Raw genomic sequence first — 22963 nt, 5'->3', positions numbered from 1 at the left:
TCAAACGTCGGAAACTTTTTTCTTCCACATTTTCTCATGTATTTTGAAGTAAAACTGTCGATACCATTTAAACCCCATAAGTTAAAGAGATTATATGCGTATGTGTCCTTAGAAACCACCTATATTAGTGATCTACCTCTCATTATCTTTATCTTTTTGCATGCTGATTTTGCCTCTATACTCTACTCTCTATTCCCGTGTAGATTTTGTTGTCCGTCAGGCTATGTCAGAAAAGTTGAGTTATTTTCTCCTCTCTTAGTTCTCTTTCGTCTTTTCTGTTTACTTTTTTCATCTTCTCTCTTTCTTTTCTTTCATCTCCCCTCACTTACGAACCATCCATCTTCTTTTTTTTTTTTTTTTTTTAAAGAATTTTAAATTTTTATTCACTTCAAAAACCTTTGTAAAACCTAATACTAAAACTATTCAAAATTTTATGATGCCAAGATCATCTACTACCAAATCATATTTCCATGGCCTTCTCATGTCTATTTCCAACTATCTTTCTCAAAGATGAAATCCTATTTCGAATAAGTTTATCCAAGAGAGAGATGAGGCGAGCTGAAGATTGCGGAGCTTCTCCCACACGGCGAGAGTTTCTCTCACGCCAAATAGCATAGGCTGTAGCTTGGAAACAATAGCGAAAGAGAAAAGTTGAGGTTCTGTCGAAATTCATATGCCTGCAAGATCCCTTATCGTGCCTTGCCACACTTCACCCGCAAAAGAACACTAAAAAAATAAGTGGTCTCTTGTCTCAAGGACAAAATTGCACAACCAGCAATTGGAGACTGCTTGCGGATTCCACCTAAGAATCCTATCCCCAGTCGATAATCTGTTGTGAGCTGCTAACCAGGTGAGGAAAGAGAACTTAGGAGTAGCTTCTTTTAACCAGATGCCCTTGCACCAAGAGACATTGGGGCCTTGCGTCCTGGTTAATTTTAAAGTTTGAGAAGAGCTGAAAACCTCCCTGAAAACGTCATTCTCCCACTTCCAAAGAACAGAGTCCTTCTGTTGATTAAGCCCGATAGCCTGAAACCGCAGAATCTCCTGCTCAATTTGCATCAATACCGAGGTTCTATGCCTACGCCTTCGATAGGTTTGCACCACTCTCTCCACCGTAGCATGTATTGGAATTCCTAAAGCAATACAACCCCTTTCACCAGTCAAATTGATCAACACCCCCAGCTAAGACCAATTATCATACAAAAAGGAGGTAGTTGAGCCATCATTTACTTCCACTCGATAGAAAAGCTTTGCAAGAGGCCGAAGCTTTAACAACTTCTTCCACATCCAGGAGCCTAAAGTGCTTGACTCCTTTATACTCCAAAAAGAACTCTTTCTGATGAGATATTTTTGAATCCATTGAACCCACAATGATGATCTATCAATCCATCTTCTTTCTTTACGTTTTCAAATTTAGTCTGTAATTATTATGTCAAGTTCTAGCAATCTACATCTAATTCACTTTGAATTTTTACCATCTACTTCATTTGTGAATTTAAATCTTCGTAGAGATCAGGCAATATCCTTTTCATGGTGATAAAACAATTATGTTCTTGTGATTTCTCGGCACTAAAAATTAGTTTTCCGCTCCGATACTTTATATTTGTCAATTCATATATGGTTTTAAATAATTTTGTTTTAGTCTTATTCATCGTTGTTCGTGTTCTACTATTAAACATATAACATTTATGTTACCACGTTAAGCTATATATATAAAAGTAAATAAATAAATAAATAAATAAATAAATATATATATATATATATATATATATATATATATATACATACATACGATATTGTTAGTGTTTACATGCTAACTTGTTTTATAAGATGCTAATTTCTTTTACTTGATCGTTAACTTTACGATTAGCTAGTTAAATTTATATGTTAACCGTTAAATGGTGTGTTAGATCGGTAAATACTACTAAATTATATAGTGTATTATTAAGTTATTGATTTCTTTAATGTGTTATAACAAAATATAACTCCATAAAAAAATTGTTATATGCTAACAAGTAGTATTCAATGTTAATAGAATGTGTAACATCTTACAAAATTTGTTAACTCGCTAACAAAATTTATAACATGTTTGATGGTAAAATTCATCATAAACTCATAAAGAGTATTTATCATGTTTTCATTTTTAATAAGTTTACTATTATAGATCTATGATTTTATGTTAAAGATGTGATTTTTCATATAACTGATTTGAATTTGGAATGAATGTGGTGATTAATTTATTGTTTAGTGATAATCGTGTTTGAAATTTAGATGAAATTGTTTTTTTTTTCCAAAAATGAAAAAAAAATTGCTCAAAAAGATGATAAAAGAAAGAATCGTGGCTGAAAAAAAGAGATGAGAGATATAGATGAAAGATAAACTCTTTATGAAAAAATATATCTGCCAAAAAAATTCCAAAGAAAAGAAAAGTTTATTGTGTCAATGTACTTCGTATGAATGTGTTAGATGGGAGAGACAATTTGGGAATTCTTTGTAACAAAATGAATGTGTCAATTTTTTTTTCCATCATGAGTACTTAGCTATTTTAGGCTTTTAATAGGGGTATTGAGCTTCTATATTAAAATTGGTTAGATTAAAAAGTTGAAATAAAACCAACTCTTGCTTTTGGTACATTGTGATCATTTCTAATATGCGATGTTGATGTTAGGAGTTTTCAAGGCTCCTAAGACAAATGCTGTAGTATAAATGATTGTCGAACCAGTTCTGAGGGATATCAAAGCACTGAGAATGCAAGTACTCACTTAATCTAAGTGCAACCAATGATTTAGATGGGTTTTAAGCTATGACTAAAACTAGAAAGCAATAACAGAATGATACTTCTTGACTAAGGGAAAAGAGAACTCATGGGCATAGGGATTAGACCTTGGGTGATCAAGTATCGAACTAAGGATGTCAAATGATCAATCAAACTATCAACCTTAAGCCTAGACACAATTCTAAGCAAGCTCTATGTCTAGATGAATGCTCATTTGCTAACATATCTCAAACATCAAATGTCTTTGGTTGAATAATATGAAAGCAATCATTACTAACAAGTCTATTAGCTATCTTAGCATCTTTAACAACAAATGTCTTTGGCAAAGTATACTTAAAGCTTAGGAGAGTTGTCTCAGGCATTTCATCAAACACCTTTCGGGTGGGAAATGCCTATTGATCAACTTTTGAGTGGCCAACTCAGAAGATGCATTATGAATACTCTACTAGCAAGGAACAAGAATGATCTACACTAAAACATCCTAGAACTAACCTAATCACCCTTAATCTCCCTAACCCATGAATTCAAAAGGTGATTACTCACTAATCTCCATGATTCCTCTTAAACCCATGTTGGATTTCAGATTAATCATGTAGAGAAACACAGGAAATAGATAAGAACACAGAATTCTCAATAATAAACTGATCAATTGATTCAAAGAGATGACTTTCCAAAGGTTTTTGGTGGTTTTTCTAAGAACAAAGATGATCCCCCTCTTGGTGGCTCCTAGAGTATTAAAACATAGGTTTAGAAAATAAAAACGTGCATAATGAAATGACCAAAAGGCCCTTGAGAAATCACAAGTTCGAGTAGAAATAAAACGCGCAGCGACCTCAGCCCGTCGCTCCGACAAGTCGCTCTAGGCTTCGGGAGCGACCTCGCTGTGTCGCTGCGAGAGGTCGCTCCGGGTTCCTTCTCGCGTCTCTGGGTGATGAAACCGCGAGCGACTTCTCCCTGTCGCTCCCATAACGTCGCTCTCAGCTGGAGCGACCTCGCTGTGTCGCTCCGAGAGGTCGCTCCGGGCTCGTTCTCGCGTCTCCGAGTGATGAAACCGCGAGCGACTTCTCCCTGTCGCTCTGGTTAGGTCGCTCCAGTAGGGTGATCAGAGCGACTTGGTGGTGTCGCTCCAGACTGGTCGCTCCCATGCCTTGCTCGCCCAATGACCACTCTAAACACTCATTTTTGAGCTCCAAATGCCTCCAAGTGCCTCCAAGAACTCCATGTGGTACTCCAATACCTGATAAGGACTCATGTATGCAAAATGCAACCTAAACATGGCTAAATCCTAATCTATATGATCAAAATGCACATGGATAAATGGATAAAACAATAGAAATATGCAAGATATCAACTCCCCCAAACTTGTTCTTTACTTGTCCACAAGTGAACTTTCTAGAACTCATAGGGAAAGAGGTTGAAGGTGGGAGCTCATAGCCAAAAGAAACACCACTAGCAAACACAATTAGCCCACTCTCTTATTACACTCTAGCTTCTCTAGGCCTATCTCAACTCCTTTTGTCCCTACACTCATCATCAAGCATCCACACATTCAAATCTGCCAACTCTCACATTCATTAAGCATAAGATATCAAGTGAATTCTTGCAAATGGTCAGTTGGTCCAAGTCATTTGGTTGGGTAAGGGAAGGTTTTTATTCAAGTGATTCAAGAGGTTCAAAACATATGATCTTTAAGGTGGTTTACTCTCAAAACAAGTAGCCTTGACATTGCACATAATATATCTAAGAAAGGGACCAACTCATGCATACAATGCTCAATCTCCATTGTTCTACCCTTTTCCCAAACATATAAGTTACACATTCACTCTCAAATGTCAAACCCAACTCACACCTCTCACCAAAAGATTCTAAAAACATCAGCTCTTTTTCCTTGAAATCTATAAGGGATTTTTCACAACCTCAAAATGTCTCTCAGCTCCTAACAACTTTGCTAGCCCCTTTTTTTTTTTTTTTTTTTTTTTTTTAGGTTGGGAGCCAAGACTTTTCAAAACTAGAGCTGGAGGTTCTCTACTTATCCCAATAAATCAATTCACTTGAGCACAAGAATCTATCCTTTTTATTTCTCCCAAATCATGATTACAACGCTCACCCTCCCACCTATAGCTAGACAATAGAGTGTCCAATCCAGCAAAAATGAAGATCAAGCATTGTCGTTCCCGATACTCTCAACATTATGCACATGTAAAACTTTCCGAAGAAGGCCTCACTCATCAAACAATGAAAGCTTAAAAGGAAGGAAAGGTTTTGGGAGTGGTCTACCACTAGAGTTTGTCAAAAAGAATGGCATAAAAGATGTGACAACTCAAGTGTGTATAGCCATGACTCAGTACACAAGAGACCCTAAGCAAGAAGCATTAAGTTCATTCAGTTCAAATAAGGTTGTAGCTGGCTTCAAAGACTGAGTTTCTACAATCAACAAGTTTCAAGAAGAGTTTTCAAGGCTCGAAACATACAAGTCTTTTCGAGAGGTGCATGGCTACTCAGGTGCAACGTAGTGTTCTTTACAAGGCATTTAAAATCATTGCTCCCAATGCAAGTGAATGCAACCTATATGCTCTAGACTCTCCTAATGGTGCAAATGATGCAAACTAAATGAAAAATCTTTTTTTTTTTTTTTTTTTTATGCAAATAGGTGTGCAATGCATGACTCAAATGAAACACAATCAAAGCAAACATGATCAAATGCTTGGTACCTCCCCCAAACTTGAGATACACAGTCTCTGTGTGGTCAAGGAAAGAGAGAGATACCGAGAAGAAAAATAATATGCAAAAATGAAATGGTATATACAAGGGAGAGAAAGAAGTACCTCCTATGGATAGTAGGTGGGGGCAGATGCCCCAGCATCGTCGTCGTCAGGAGGGAAGGTGGTGTAGTAACCACCAGATGCTGAACCGGAGCCTCCATACCATGGTTGGCTCTCAACCTCGTCAATCTCGTCCTCACTGTCTGAAGAAGCGAGGGATGGGGATTTGTTGCCGGAAGTGGAAGGTTGAGTGGGTGGGTTCCTCCACTTACGCTGAAGCTGCGCAGCAGTGAGGGGGAAGCCAAGAGCATCAGGCGGGGGTGGAGGCTGGGGGTTTGAGGTGTTCGCGAAAGCGAAATCGGCTGAGCTACATCCAGCTATTCCTCCCCTAGTTAAGACATCAGCTACTTTCTTCATGAACTTTGCTGAAGTCTTTGCCTGCTTCTTCACAGTCTTGCTGAGCGCCTTGCACTTATCCTTCAGCGTTTCTATCGTTCTGTCCTGAGCTTTGTTCCACCTCTGGAGACGACCAATGTGGTCATGAGCATCACGGAGAGCTCCAGCATGGGGCTTGAAGTAGTAGCGCGGAGGTCCATAGATATGCTCAGATGTGTCTGCAACAGGCGAATCAGGTTGCGTAGGGACACTCCTTTTCCTTGATGGAGCTGCTTGAATTGGATCGAGAGGCCCGTGTTCTCCGAGAAAGTACTCCTGGGGAATGTTGAAGCTGACATCTCCAGGTATCTCTAAACTCGTCAGGTTCCGGTTTGGAAGAACCACCTCGACTGGCTTGCCCTGCAAGTAGTAGTGGTAGACGTAGTCCTTCCCATACATCCCACTGAAATAGGTGGCAATCCTCAAGTAGGTGCCATCAATGAACCTAGGCCCCGCTGCGTCCTTTCCCAAGGGAACATTCAGAAATTGGAGCAGTGGTGTGATCATTCCGCCTATCCCCATCTTTGGGCGTGAATCAGTGGTGTACCACGCCCAGTCTCTGTAGTGCTCGAGACGGCCCACAAAGAAACTGACCATCCCAAAGGTAGCATAGATGTCAGTGCTGGGAAGGGGTAACACTCCAGGTTGAGCGTAGGGACGGATAGCCGGACAGAGCAGTCGCATGTCTTCCTCAGTAACCGTACCCGCTTGCTTCCGTGGGTAAAAAGCATGGACTAGCAATCTGTGGAGGTAGCGTACAGACGGGTGTCGGATGTGTGAGTTCTTGTCCGCCCCGGTAGAGTGCTTGTTTCCAGTGATCAACTTCCAGAGCTCTGTGGGGAGGTTCTCACACTTGGGAAGTGAGTGGTCTTCTAGGTCTTGGAACCCCATGACCCTCCCAATGTCCTTGAAGTTCATGTTGTATTCTCTTCCATTGACCTTGAACCTGATTTTTCCCCATCCTTGTCTCACATGCGCCGTGTCGTGGTAAGTGACCACAAGAGAGGATAGGAACTGACAAGTGACATCCTTGTAGAAAGGATAAGCCATGGTGAGGAGTTTTGGCATCTTCAAATGTCCCAGCATCGCCTCAATATCAGACTCTAGACCCAACTCCTTCAGCAAATCGAGGTCGGCAAACCTGGTTGGAGCCCAAGTGACTCCATTCTTCAAATGATCATATAGCTCCTCCACAGATGGAGTTTTCGCTCTGTCTCGATCAACAGCAACCCCTTTGCCCTTTGACATCTTGGCTTTCTTCGTAGGTGCCGGCTCATCTTCACTCTCAGTTTCACCTTCCTCATGGGTGGGAACTGGTACACTTTTCCCTGCCCTCTTCTCGTGTTCTTTCGATTTCCTTGCAGCCAACGTCTGCTGTCGCACAGTCCTCTGCGTCCCTGAGCCAGTTGGCTCGCTGGTTAAAGCTTTTCCTCTTAGGGCAAACTCTTGACTTTCGGCTTCTTGCCTCTCAGCTTCCAACCTTCCCTTGGTCTTCTTAACCATTTTCACCTGAAAAATTACAAACTTGGAAATGGATAAGTAGATGGAAGTAAAGAAAAGCAAGACTTTGCAAGTGAAAATTTTGCAAAAGTGAACTTAACAGGTGAATTTTTCAGTTTAAACTCAAGTTCAACACAATGCAACAATGTAACATCTTAACGCATCTAGTCCACCCACAAACACACCCAATTAAGATCAAATTCGAAAACCCCCAAATCCATGAACCCTAATTTTGCCAAAGTGCAATTTAAACTCAATTTCACCATTAATTCAACAACCCAACTTGATAGATAAACTTTCCCTAGTCTATTTCACCACACTCTAGCAAGAAAAGGACCAAATTTCGACTTTCAAATTCTAGGGTTCATGGACCTACGAATTTGAATTTTAAAACTCAATACCTTGCTCTGGATGAAAGGAAATGGTGAATGGGTAGTGAAGAATAGACTACAGGGGCGAAAGCTTGGATTTAGAAACAAGAACTAGTTGATTTGGGTGAGAATTGAGAAGGTTTTGGGAATTTTGGTGTGGGTGAGTTTGAGAGAGTTTGTGAGTTTGTGAGAGGAGGGGAGAGTGATAGAGATGGAGTCGCAGGGGTTGGGGTAGGTTTAGGGTCGTCCGGTTCGGTCTAGGGTGGTTAGGGTCGGTTTACTTGAATTAAACCGGGGTTTAGAGTTAGGAAACTTACCTGGACCGGTTCGGGAGCGACGTGAGGGTGTCGCTGGGAGAGGTCGCTCCCGAGTCGTTTCCTCGCGTCGTGTTTCGACTAAAACGCGAGCGACCTTGGAGTGTCGCTCTAGAAACCTCGCTCTGAGCTGGAGCGACTTCAAGGTGTCGCTCTAGGACGTCGCTCCGGGCAGTTTTTTTTTTTTTTTTTTTTTTTTTGTGCAATAAGATGAAAAATGAAAATACCAATGCAATATATGCAAGGATACGCATGGGACTTCCTCCCAAGTGAGCTTGTTTTAAGTCCCGAGCTTGACTTTGCCTCCTTTTAGATTAGGCCGGGGTAGGATCAGACAGTGGAGTTGAAACTCCATCTTCCTCTGGTGCAGTAGCCATGTAGAGCTTAACCCTTTGTCCATTGACTGTGAAGTCTCTTCCATCAGTGCTCCACAAAACTATTGCTCCATATGGCCTAACCTCCTTGACTTTGAAAGGACCGGACCACCTTGACTTAAGCTTTCCTGGAAACAACTTCAGCCTAGAGTTGTAGAGAAGAACTTGATCTCCTTCTTTAAACTCTCTCTTCAGGATATTCTTGTCATGGAAAGCCTTAGTCTTCTCCTTGTAGATTCTTGAGTTCTCAAAAGCATCCATTCTTATCTCATCAAGCTCGTGTAGCTGAAAGAGCCTTTTCTCCTTGGCACTCTTGATGTCAAAGTTCAGCAACTTTATTGCCCATAGTGCCTTGTACTCAAGCTCCACTGGCAGATGGCAAGCTTTCCCATACACTAGGTTGAAAGGTGTGGTGCCCAGTGGTGTCTTGTACGCTGTCCTATAAGCCCAAAGTGCATCGTCAAGCTTATTGGACCAATCCTTCCTTGTAATCCCCACAATCTTCTCCAGAATAGATTTGATCTCCCTGTTAGAAATCTCAACTTGGCCACTTGTTTGGGGATGATAAGGAGTTGCCACCTTGTGCTTCACACCGTTCTTCTTGAGAAGTCCCTCAAGCAGTTTGTTAATGAAGTGGGAACCTCCATCACTGATTACAACTCTTGGAACTCCAAACCTTGGGAAGATGATGCTCTTGAACATCTTGATTACAACTCTAGCATCATTGGTGGGGCTTGCAATGGCTTCCACCCATTTGGAGACATAATCAACAGCCACAAGGATATATTTGTTGCCAAAAGATGATGGAAATGGTCCCATGAAGTCAATACCCCAGACATCAAACACTTCAACTTCAAGGATTGGATTTTGAGGCATCTCATTCCTCTTGGTGATGTTTCCTCTTCTTTGGCAAGAATCACACTTCGAAACAAAGTCTTGTGTATCCTTGAACATATGTGGCCACCAGAATCCAGCTTGTAATACTTTTGCAACTGTTTTGAAGGTGGCAAAGTGACCTCCATAGGATGATCCATGACACTGTGCAAGGATCCCATCAATCTCCTCATTTGCAACCACTCTCCTATAAAGCTGATCCTTGCAGAGAATGTAGAGGTAGGGCTCATCCCAGTAGTATCTTTTCACATCCTTATAGAACTTCTTCTTGGCATAGCCCACAAGATTCAGAGGTTCTTTTCCTGTGGCTAGGTAGTTCACTAAATCGGCATACCAAGGTTCTTTCTCCTCTGTTGCTTGGACTTCTTCCAGCTTCCTACCAGTCTCACAGACTGCTATCACTGCTTCGATAGCCATGATCTGCTCCTCAGGAAGTCCTTCGTCAATAGGGATACCAGACTCTACCCTCAACCTGGACAAATGATCAGCTACTCCATTCTCAACTCCGGGTTTGTCTTTGATTTCCATATCAAACTCTTGGAGCAAAAGGATCCACCTCAAAAGCCTGGGTTTTGCATCCTTCTTGGCCAAAAGGTGTCTCAAGGCAGCATGATCGGTGTAGACAATGACTTTAGACCCAACCAAGTAGCTCCTGAACTTCTCAAAGGCAAAAACAATTGCCAGCATCTCTTTCTCTGTTGTGGCATACCTCATCTGAGCATCATTGAGGGTTTGGCTGGCATAGTAGATCACATGGGTTTTGCCATCTTTCTTCTGCCCCAAAACAGCTCCCACAGCATAGTCACTGGCGTCACACATGATCTCAAAAGGAAAATCCCAATCAGGTGGCTGGACAATTGGGGCACTAACGAGTTCACCTTTTAGCTTCTTGAAAGCTTGTAGGCATTCCACATCAAAACTGAAGGTAGCTTCCTTGCACAGCAGCCTGGTCAAAGGTCTAGTTATCAAGGAGAAATCCTTGATGAACCTCCTGTAGAATCCAGCATGGCCAAGAAAACTCCGGATGTCTTTCACTGTCTTTGGTGGAGGCAGACCAACCATAACATCGATTTTGGCTTTATCCACCTCAATCCCCTTCTCTGAAATCTTGTGTCCTAGCACAATCCCTTCCTTGACCATGAAGTGACACTTCTCCCAATTCAGCACAAGGTTGGTGTCTTCACATCTCTGTAGGACCCTGCACAAATTTGACAAACAAGCAGAAAACGAAGATCCATAGACAGAGAAATCATCCATAAATACCTCCACAACATCCTCAATCAGATCAGAGAAAATTGACATCATGCACCTTTGAAAGGTGGCTGGAGCATTACATAGACCAAATGGCATCCTTCGATATGCAAAGGTACCATATGGACATGTGAATGTCGTTTTCTCTTGATCATTGGGATGTATGGGGATTTGGAAAAATCCTGAATACCCATCAAGGAAACAATAGAATGGGTGATTTGCAAGTCTCTCAAGCATCTGATCAATAAATGGTAATGGAAAATGATCCTTTCTAGATGCAGAGTTTAGTTTTCGGTAATCAATGCACATTCTATGACATGTGATGGTTCTTGTTGGTATCAATTCATCCTTGTCATTCTTAATCACAGTGATACCACCTTTCTTTGGTACAACATGCACAGGTGATACCCATTTAGAATCTGAGATAGGGTAAATAACACCAGCATCTAGGAGTTTAAGAATCTCTTTCTTTACAACATCCTTCAGGTTAGGATTTAACCTTCTTTGATGCTCGATAGAAGTCATTGATTCATCCTCAAGATGTATCCTATGCATGCACAGAGAGGGTGATATCCCCTTGATGTCATCTAGTGAGTAACCTATTGCCTTTCTAAATCTTTTAAGTGTTCTCAAAAGTTCAGATAGCTCACTTTCAGTAAGTTCACTACTCACAATGACAGGGTAAGTTTCATTAGGACCAAGAAATGCATACCTTACACCATGGGGAAGAGGTTTAAGCTCCACTTTAGGTGCCTTAAGTTCACTCCAGTCATCTTGCTGGTTGTCCTCTTGTTGAGTGACTGAGACTTCTTGGTGAACCATCTGGGGAAGCTCCTCGTACTGATCCTCACTGAAAAACCCCTGGTGTGAATCCAGCATCATCCCATAGGCAGTACTCTCCAGGTTCTCAACCACCTCAGCCTCTTTCTCTACAGTCAAAGCATGCTGTAGAGGGTCCTCTAGTGACAACTCTTCAAGGATTTCATCAGCAAGGGCGTCCATCTCTTCAATGTAGAACACCTGCCCTTGAACTGTTGGCCTCCTCATTACCTCCTTGATGTCGAAATGGAGAACGTGCCCTTTACCCAGATGGAGATCAATCTTGCCTTCTTTCACATTAACAATGGCTCCAGCTGTGGCTAAGAAAGGCCTTCCAAGGATTAAAGGGTCTTGAGCTTCTTCACCCATTTCAAGCACTACAAAGTCTGTAGGGATCTCATAATTTCCAACCATCACTGGGAGGTCCTCTAAGATACCCACAGGGTACTTAACTGAACGATCAGCCAATACCAGAGAAAGTCTACACTTCTTGTACTGAGTGAAACCGAGCTTCTTAGCAACAGATAGGGGCATCAAGCTGACACTAGCTCCCAAATCGCAGAGACACCTATCGAATACCATAGGCCCAAGAGCACAAGGTAATGTGAAGCATCCTGGATCTTCTAGCTTCTTTGGTATGACCAGCCTCTGAATGATAGCACTGCACTCATGAGTGAGAATCACCATGCCCTCCATCTCTTTCTTCTTTGCAGCTACAGCATCTTTTAGGAACTTACTGTACTGAGGAATCAGCATGAAAGCATCAATAATGGGCATTGTGACCTGGACTTCACTCATTTGCTTGTCAAACAGAGCTTTGTACTTCTCTAGCAACTGCCTCTTGAATCGACCTGGGAATGGAAGCTTAGGTTCATAGGCAGGAGGAACAAAAGAACTTTCACTTGCAGGAGTGACAACTTCACCATCTTTAACTGTTTTCTTCTCTTCTCCAACCTTTCCTTTTCCTTTGGCTTCCACTATCTTTTCCAAGATCTCGTCATTGGTCTTCTCATCAACAATCACCACTTCATCATCTATGGTGATGGCAACCCCCTCACTTTGTTTCTCAGCATCCTTGGTGAGAGCTCTCTGAGGTAACTCCTTACCACTCCTGAGAGTGATAGCTTTCATGGTTTCCTTGGGGTTTTGCTCAGACTTTCCAGGTAGAGAACCTTGTTGGCGATTTTGTTGAGTGTTCATGGCAGCAAACTGGTTCTCCAAAGCTCTGAACTTGTTGTTGAGCTCATTGTAGCTCCCATCAATCTTTGAGTGAAGATTCTTCAACTCATAGCCAACATGCTTCTCACTTCTTGTTTGAGATTCCAGGATTTGTTTCAGTAGAGCATCAGTGCTGCTGACTTGAGGGGTGGAGGTAGAGGGATTAGATTGTTGTTGGGAAGAATTGTTGCCTTTGTTGTTGAAACCAGGAGGAGGGTTTTGCTGTGGTTGATAGCTGCCTTGCTGATTGTTTCGAGGCTGGTAACCACTCTGATGGTTGTTGGAATAGGATTTCTGTTGGTAGTTGTTGTACTGAAAGTTGGGCTCTTTCTTGTACCAGCTACCATTGTTGTTGATGAAACACAACTCTTCCTGACCTTCCAAACCTTCAACTTCATGGACAACAGCTGGTGTCTCTTGGGTTGGGTTGCCAACAAAGTGCAGCTGCTCTTGGGTAGCTTTATCAGCAAGGAGGATGTCTATCTTATCTTGTAGAGCTTTCAACTCCTTCCTCGTTTGCTTATCATCAGATCTACTGCCTCTGTCGTGGTCTCCACTGTAGACTGCATCACTCTTAACCATGTTGTCAACCAGCTCCTCTGCATCCTCCTCAGTTCTCCCCAAGAAGAATCCATTACTAGCTGTATCCAGTCTGGCCCTGTACTTAGGAAGAGCACCACGGTAGAATGTGCTCAGCAAGCTCTCTTTAGAGAAACCATGGTGTGGGCATTGAGCTTGGTACCCCTTGAATCTTTCCCAGGCTTCACTGAAACCTTCCAAGCCCTTCTGTTGAAAGCTGGAGATCTCGTTTCTCAGCTTAGCAGTTCTTGAAGTAGAGAAGAACTTCTCCAAGAATGCTTTCTTGCAGTCATCCCAAGTGGTGATGGAGTCGCTTGGTAGAGACTTCTCCCACTGACGTGCTTTATCCCCTAAAGAGAAAGGGAATAGCTTGAGCTTTAAGGCATCTTCGGAGACACCATTGGTTTTTGACAACCCACAGTAGCTGTCGAACCTGTCCAAGTGATCAAATGGATCCTCTAGAGCCAAGCCATGATACTTGTTGTTCTCGATCACGTTGAGGAGTCCTGACTTGATCTCAAAGTTGTTGGCTGCCACAGCGGGTGCTCGGATTCCCAATCGATAACCATGAATGTTTGGACGGTCGTAAGTGCCAATGGGCCGAGCTGCTCGCTGTTGGTTAGGTGGACCATTGTTGTTAGCGCCATTGACGCCTGCATCTTCTTGATGAACGTCTCCCATGTCAGTGTTCAGTCTCTGCAATTGAGCCTGATGTTCTTCTTCTCTTCTCTTTCTAGCACACTCTCTCTCTAAAGCTCTGATGTCTGCTGCTCTTGGAACTAGGTTTGATGGACCCCTGCTCCGCAAGTTCATACACCTGTAGATTAAAGGGAGGTGAAGAAGAGTCAGTAACAAAAGAAAATAAAAATGACTTAGTCTCAAGCAATTGACTAAATCTCAGTGTTTAAATCTACTCAGAAATTGGCAACGGCGCCAATTTGATGTTAGGAGTTTTCAAGGCTCCTAAGACAAATGCTGTAGTATAAATGATTGTCGAACCAGTTCTGAGGGATATCAAAGCACTGAGAATGCAAGTACTCACTTAATCTAAGTGCAACCAATGATTTAGATGGGTTTTAAGCTATGACTAAAACTAGAAAGCAATAACAGAATGATACTTCTTGACTAAGGGAAAAGAGAACTCATGGGCATAGGGATTAGACCTTGGGTGATCAAGTATCGAACTAAGGATGGCAAATGATCAATCAAACTATCAACCTTAAGCCTAGACACAATTCTAAGCAAGCTCTATGTCTAGATGAATGCTCATTTGCTAACATATCTCAAACATCAAATGTCTTTGGTTGAATAATATGAAAGCAATCATTACTAACAAGTCTATTAGCTATCTTAGCATCTCTAACAACAAATGTCTTTGGCAAAGTATGCTAAAAGCTTAGGAGAGTTGTCTCGGGCATTTCATCAAACACCTTTCGGGTGGGAAATGCCTATTGATCAACTTTGAGTGGCCAACTCAGAAGATGCATTATGCTACTCTACTAGCAAGGAACAAGAATGATCTACACTAAAACATCCTAGTTCTAACCTAATCACCCTTAATCTCCCTAACCCATGAATTCAAAAGGTGATTACTCACTAATCTCCATGATTCCTCTTAAACCCATGTTGGATTTCAGATTAATCATGTAGAGAAACACAGGAAATAGATAAGAACACAGAATTCTCAATAATAAACTGATCAATTGATTCAAAGAGATGACTTTCCAAAGGTTTTTTGGTGGTTTTTCTAAGAACAAAGATGATCCCCCTCTTGGTGGCTCCTAGAGTATTAAAACATAGGTTTAGAAAATAAAAACGTGCATAATGAAATGACCAAAAGGCCCTTGAGAAATCACAAGTTCGAGTAGAAATAAAACGCGCAGCGACCTCAGCCCGTCGCTCCGACAAGTCGCTCTAGGCTTCGGGAGCGACCTCGCTGTGTCGCTGCGAGAGGTCGCTCCGGGTTCCTTCTCGCGTCTCTGGGTGATGAAACCGCGAGCGACTTCTCCCTGTCGCTCCCATAACGTCGCTCTCAGCTGGAGCGACCTCGCTGTGTCGCTCCGAGAGGTCGCTCCGGGCTCGTTCTCGCGTCTCCGAGTGATGAAACCGCGAGCGACTTCTCCCTGTCGCTCTGGTTAGGTCGCTCCAGTAGGGTGATCAGAGCGACTTGGTGGTGTCGCTCCAGACTGGTCGCTCCCATGCCTTGCTCGCCCAATGACCACTCTAAACACTCATTTTTGAGCTCCAAATGCCTCCAAGTGCCTCCAAGAACTCCATGTGGTACTCCAATACCTGATAAGGACTCATGTATGCAAAATGCAACCTAAACATGGCTAAATCCTAATCTATATGATCAAAATGCACATGGATAAATGGATAAAACAATAGAAATATGCAAGATATCAGATGTAAGAAACAAAAAAAATTGGAGCCGCTCCTGGGTAACATTCTTATCTGCGGATGCTTTACATCCTTAGTAACATATTTACATGTTCAATTCTTAACTCATGTATATTAATTTGTGATGACAAAAAAATAAAACAAATACAAGTAGGTAGTTATGCAGATATTATACGAGAAGACTTTCTCCAAAAGACTTACAAAACCTTATAAAATTTATATAACCGTAAAAAAATGAATTCTGATTTTTTATTTGATTATAATGAGTTGGTTGTAATTTCACTGGCATTTGGGTTATTTTTATATTTCATTGAAATTTGAATATACTTTTGCATTTAGAATCAAGTTTTGAATAATATTTGACAAATTCCTAAAGTTCATTAGCCTATCACCTAAGATCACAAAATATTTTTTCGTTGTACATCTCTCCTTGGTTCAACAAGTCAACTTAGTTCTGAGGAGCTGGGCCACGTACTTTCAGCCTTCAGGCATCGTTAGTCTTAGTCTAATCTGACGATTTTCAACTGACTTGTATATTATATGGAGCTGAAGATTCATTTCTATGAAACGAACAAAATCTTATGTCCCAAATGGAATGAAGCTTCCAACAATACTTCATGTGCAACCAACTTTACAGATAAATTTACAGATAAAAATCTCAGTAGACTTTGAACAAAAAAAAATCTCAGTAGGCAACTATTTTTACCTTTTTTTTAACCACGTATCATTTTTGCGTGATGTCGGTAGGTATGTACATTTAGGTGGTTTGTTTATATAATTCTGTAATCCTGTAAAATTTTCTAGTTACAAAAGAAAATTATATTTTAAATATTTAAGATATGTAATTAAGTATATTTAGAACAATTGTAAGATTTTTTTTTGGATTTCACAATTTAAAATATACAAAGGGTGAAAAGTTTATTTACTTAATGTTTAAATCATGTAAATTCAATATTATTAATTATATGTTATTGATGCCAGAATATAATTTTTTTATCCTCACATGATGGTAATCATTTTTTAAATTATATATATATTGACTGGTATAAATAGTTAATTTTTTCTATAAAAGTTTAATTATTTTGATATATGGATTTGATCCGGCGATGATCGTTCGCTTTGAAAAACAGATTTTCACCCACATTGTTTAACAGTCTACATGATCATATGTTAGACTTTAGTCACTTAACACGTACCCATGTGAGAAAACTTATTCGTAAATGTGGGTTACATAAGATTAAATTTCTAGGTAATTTTCGAAGCTAAACTGTTTTACCTTTATTTGAAAAAAGCAAAGTTGGTATCATGTCTATGCATAGCATACTATAAAAGTCGGGTAAATGAAATTCACATCTTTATCTATAAACATTAAAATCTAGTTGTTTGAATATACCAATCTGAAAAATCCTGCTTTTATGGCCAAGTAACTTTCACCCTTCGTAGTGAATTCACTTCAATACCTATAAGCAATCCCAATTCAGGGTTAACTTATACTACTAACTTCCATTTGTCTAAATTTAATCACAATCTCATTTTTGTGTCAAAAAAAAAATCACAATCCCATTTTATTTATACAATTGAGTTGTTGCAAGCGCCAACCAATATAAACTTGGACGTCTTACGAATGTGTTGTTGACGATTACCAGAAAATAATATCTTCGGGAAAGGCTATTAAATATATATACATCAATCACAGTATCTTATGGCCAAATAAGAAAGAAAGCAATCAATCATCTACATAGATGATACGTAAAAGCAATTAATTTAAACAAATATTAGTTACAAAAAGAAGAAATTAAACAACTATAAGTAAAACATTCAAATCACAATTAAAAATACATATCTGCTTATAGCAACTGGTTTTGGGAAGACAAACTGAAAAATGCCTTTGCCACGTATACCTCAAAGTGTATATTTTTTTTTTTTTCAACGAGACCACGTAAGATCCAGAGAAAGGCAAAGATTGAATAATTTTAGAGCTTTGATGTACTTTTGAACCTATGTTATATGGAATCAGACTTGGTCATGTAGAAGCGAAATCATATAGAAGTGTAGATGCAAAATTTTGTTAAAAATTAATAAACGGATATATCTTAGAAGCATACATCCATATATATATATATATATATATATATAATTTTATAAAAACATGTGACTAAGAAGTATATGATTTAAATTAAAAATTAAAATCACTTATTCATCTTAATAATTTTATATCCATTCAACTGATTTCATATTATAATCATGAAAATACTAACAGATTAAGTTTATAAAAACTATTATCCAATTAATCAAATTGACTATCTTAAAATATACTTGAATATATATGCAAAATCTATTATAAAAAGTTGTTGTGCACAAAGATAATTTGTGGTATTAGTGTTAATATTTGAATATTTTATCCTTTTTATTTTAATACTATTAATTTTTAGATTTTATCCAAAATAAAAACATAATTTTATATATTTTTATTTATTGATGACATTAAGTTTTACGACAGAAGAGGAAGTTCAAACGGAAACGTAAAATTCCAACGAAGTTATTTTAGAAACGTTTTGGAAACTAGATTTCGAAAGCTTTCACAAACGTTTGATTTCGATTCCGAAGCGAAATGCAGACGTTTGATGAGCTTCCGTGCTACCAAGTTTAGAACTTTGATGCGTACATTTATTATATATATATAAGTTAGGATATTTTCGTATCATGTTAAATTTCTTAATCTTCCAATTTAAAACTAATTGGCAGTAAATAAATTGATCCAAAATTTTTATATATTTATTATGTTTATAATCCATTAATCTTTACATAATTCCATTAATTTCTAGAGATTAGGTTTATGATCCATTAATCTTTACATAACTCCATTAATTTCTACATAACTCTAATAATCTCGTAGACCATTATTTTTGTATCGGAAAGCGCAAGCCATTTTTGAACCAATTATAAGAGTATGGATCGATGAAATCAATATTTTCATTAGTTAAGTTTGGAGGTTTTGATACCATGCAAGTGTTTGGGAATTGGTCATGATCACCTTTCCATTGAACGTAAGACAGTATACATACAAGATGAATGATATCTATGATATCTTGCATATTTTCATTGTCTTATTCATTCACCCATGTGCATTTTGATCATATAGAGTAGGATTTAGCCTTGTTTAGGTTGCATTTTGCATACATGAGTCCTTATCAGGTATTGGAGTACCACATGGAGTTCTTGGAGACATTTGGGTGCATTTGGAGCTCAAAAGAGGTGAAAAAGGTGATCATTGGACGAGCAGTGCATGGGAGCGACCTCACCGGAGCGACACCGTGAAGTCGCTGTGACACCCTTTCAGAGCGACTTGACCAGAGCGACGCAGCGAGGTCGCTCGCGTCTCCATCACCCGGAGCGACGTGACCGGAGCGACGCAGCGAGGTCGCTCGCGAAGAGCGACCCAGAGCGACGTCTCGCAGCGACCCCTCCAGGTCGCTCCCGAAGCCTGGAGCGACCTCTCGGAGCGACTACTGGAGGTCGCTGCGCGACGTCTGATTACTCGAATTCATTTCTACTCAAGGGCCTTTTGGTCATTTTATTATGCACGTTTTTTACTTCTGAAAACCTATGTTTTAAGTACTTTTGTAAGCCACCAGATCTGAATTTCTTTTTCTGGAGAACAACTAGTAAAACTTCTTTTGGATTCAGATTTCATTGCTCTCGTCTTGTGTTTTTGTTGATTTCTTATCTATTTCTCTACATGATTAATCTGAAATCCACCATGGGTTTAAGAGGAATCATGGAGATTAGTGAGTAATCACCTTTTGAATTCATGGGTTAGGGAGATCAAGGGTGATTAGGTTAGTTCTAGGATGTTTTAGTGTAGATCATTCTTGTTTCTTGCTAGTAGAGTATTCATAATGCATCTTATGAGTTGGCCACTCAAAAGTTGATCTTTAGACATTTTCCACCCACAAGGTGTTTGATGAAATGCCTGAGACAACTCTCATAAGCTTTTAACATACTTTACCAAAGACATTTGTTGTTAAAGGTGTTAAGATAGCCAATAAATCTGTTAGTAATGATTGCTTTCATATTATTCAACCAAAGACATTTGATGTTTGAGATATGTTAGTAAATGAACATTCATCTAGACATAGAGTTTGTTTAAGATTGTGTCTAAGCTTAAGGTTGATAGTTTGATTGATCGTTTGCCATCTTTAGTTCGAAACTTGATCACCCAAGGTCTAATCCATATGCCCATGAGTTCTCTTTTCTCTTAGTAAAGAAAGTCATTTCATTTATCATTAATCATTAGTTTAAAAACCATCTAAATCATTGGTTGCACTTAGATTAAGTAAGTACTTGCATTCTCAGTGCTTTAACTCCTAACATCAATCGATTAACGCCTCAGCTGTCGTATCGTAAATATATAAGGAATATACTTTTTTTTCGGAACTATAAGGAATATACTTATCCTATAAAAATTGGATATGAAGATATCCTAACTAAGTAGGGGTTATTGGTTGTTGTATTTTAATGGATTTGAAAATCCGAACTAAATCTAGTGTTATTGGTTCTATGATTTTCAAATCTGTATTAAAATCATGTGTTATTGGTTTAATAATTCGTAAATTCTGTATCAAATCAAGTGTTATTCAATCGTACGGATTTACTAATATATTTGATTTTATAATGGATTTGAATGGATTTGTTTGGATTTTTTAGTTAAAAATATAAAGACTCAAATCCAAGGGAAAACTTCCGGATTTGCATATTTTACTTGGATTTATAAATACTATATGGATTTCTAAATCAATCAAAATATATAAACCAATAACACCTCCAAAAAGTAGCTTCAAGATTTTCTTAAAAATGAAAGAATAACAAAATGCTGTTGAGATTACAATTGGATTAGTCGAAAAATACCAAAAACTTACTCCATTGCGTGTGTAATTTTTGTTAACGTCCTAATCATTCATGCAACAAAGATCTTCAGTTTTACTTGCTCATCTCCACTTCTTCACCTCATTCCAACTAAAAATTAAGATCCATCCATCCACTTCTAACCTCTTTATATTTTAAAAGCAAAATTCTCATACTCATGTATTTCTTAGTCGGAGATGCCAACACAAAAGGACCGAAACTCATCATCAACATCATTATTTCTAGTGATCAAGCTTCTCAATCCACTGCTCCACCATTTCCTAAATCTCCTTTTCTATTTCTTCATCCTCTGCTTGGGCGTGGTAGTTGGAATCATTGTTCATTCTTCTCTAGAAGCATCATTTTTGCCTTATTATCCAACCGTTCAAAGTATTTCCCAACTCGTCCTCGTTACATCTCCTCCTCCCCCTACTTCTTCTCCTTTGCCTCAGAACTACGAGATCGAAATGTTTCTGAGGCCACCGAAGATTAACATCATGCATAATATGGAAGACAACGAGCTCTTTTGGAGAGCTTCAATGGATCCTAAGATCCCAACTCGTCCTCGTTACATCTCCTCCTCCCCCTACCCTTTCTCTCGAACCCCTAAGGTTGCTTTCATGTTCTTGACAAGGGGACCTTTACCTCTGTCTCCTCTATGGGAAAGATTCTTTCGAGGGTATGAAGGTCTTTTCACTATTTATATTCACACCAATCCGTCTTACAAAGAGTCCATGCCCCAAGGCTCGGTGTTTCATGGCCGCCGCATTCCAAGCAAGGCCAGCTTCTAACCCCATCGTTTATTATATTTCCCTTTCTGCCTTCTCTTTTCCATTTTGGTTTGTTGCAATAGTAGCTAGGTTTGGGGAAAATACAAATAGCGTTTAACACTTTAACCCATTCACAAAAAGACCACAATGACTTGTGTGGCATATAATGGAATACATTTTATATTTTAAATAGCTCTATCTACCTTTCTACATTTTATATTTTAAATAGCTCTATCTACCATTCTACATATCGTTAACCGTGTACTTAACCACTAACCTAAATACCCACTCTGAACTAAATAGGTTCGATTAGTATTAATTTTCTTGGTAGTATATAATCTCAAAACAATTGCACAATTGATGAATACAAAAATTTGTATCTAATCAAAGAGATCACAATCTAACGTCATTATGTATTAACGCAGAGAGTGGACTGGGCAAACGCAAACATGGTAGACGCAGAACGTAGGTTACTAGCAAACGCATTATTAGACATCAACAACGAGCGTTTCCTTCTCTTCTCCGAAGCATGCATCCCTCTCTTCAACTTCACCACTATCTACTCTTACCTCATCAACTCCACTCAAACCCACGTAGACTCTTACGACCTCCCCTTCGGCCGCGTCCGCTACAACCGCCGCATGTATCCGCACATCCACATGCACCACTGGCGTAAAGGCTCTCAGTGGTTCGAGCTAGACCGACCCATGGCCCTGGAGACTGTCTCCGACACATTCTACTGGCCCATCTTCAAGGCATACTGTCGGTGTCCGGACGAGCACTACTTACCGACGCTACTCAACTTGACGCCCAGCCTTGGGTCGCGTAACTCAAACAGGACGCTGACGTGGACTGACTGGGGGAAGCGTAGGGCCCATCCGAGATCGTTTGGTGGGCCGGAGGTGAATGTGGAGTTCTTGAAGTGGCTTAGGAGGAGTGACAAAGAGTATTGTGAACACAAAGGAGTGGATAAGACGAGGCCTTGCTTTCTCTTTGCTCGCAAGTTTTCGTCTAATGCTTTGGATAAGTTGCTCCGATTTGCATCCACCGTCATGTATTTCTGATCACTATTTTTCTCTGTACCATTTATTTTCATTTTTATAGGTGTGTAAAGTTCTTATACTTGGATATATATGTATTATCTGAAAGTTGCACTTTGATTTGTGTTCATACGGTTTTAACTATCTTACAATAGTCTTTAGTCGTATACGGAGTATCTATTCAGAGGAAGATGTTTCAACGACCATTATATATCTACTCGTGTACATATAATAACTCCTATAAAATATGGTCAGATGACGGAGTCTTAGCCAAAATATGAGAGTGGTTTTAAACCGTATGCAAATGCATCATTTATTCAGTTTTTATATACATATTATTGACAGAATTCGTCATGCGAACACTGTAGACTATACTAGTGGTATTCTGGCGCTACGCGCCGGGTTCGTAAGTTTAATTCTTACATGAATTTACAATTCATTTTATGGTCTTAGTAAAAAAAATGTTCAAAAATGTTCAAAAATATGAAAATGAAAATATGTTGAGAGAAAATGATCTTTTTCTGATCCAATTGATACTGGTTAGCGATCCTAGTG

General features: G+C 39.5%; 1 protein-coding gene and 1 non-coding gene across 2 annotated transcripts; both read left to right on the top strand.

The window, feature by feature from the left end:
- The first annotated feature begins 13426 nt into the window (after nt 1–13426).
- LOC125589349 lies at nt 13427–13533 on the top strand. Its single transcript, XR_007325537.1, has one exon. It is a non-coding gene; the product is annotated as a small nucleolar RNA R71 (small nucleolar RNA).
- A 6785-nt stretch (nt 13534–20318) lies between these two features.
- On the top strand, nt 20319–22538 carry LOC106405047 (glycosyltransferase BC10-like). The gene is made up of 2 exons (XM_013845664.3): nt 20319–21377; nt 21794–22538. Exons 1-2 carry the CDS (start codon nt 20796–20798, stop codon nt 22430–22432), a joined length of 1221 nt encoding a protein of 406 aa, XP_013701118.1. The 5' UTR covers nt 20319–20795; the 3' UTR covers nt 22433–22538.
- The last annotated feature ends 425 nt before the right edge of the window (nt 22539–22963 follow it).

Source organism: Brassica napus, chromosome C6 (genome assembly GCF_020379485.1).
Source record: "Brassica napus cultivar Da-Ae chromosome C6, Da-Ae, whole genome shotgun sequence".
In the NCBI taxonomy this organism is placed as follows: domain Eukaryota; kingdom Viridiplantae; phylum Streptophyta; class Magnoliopsida; order Brassicales; family Brassicaceae; genus Brassica; species Brassica napus.
Note: the sequence above shows the minus strand (reverse complement) of the source record. Positions and strands in the feature narration are given on the sequence as shown.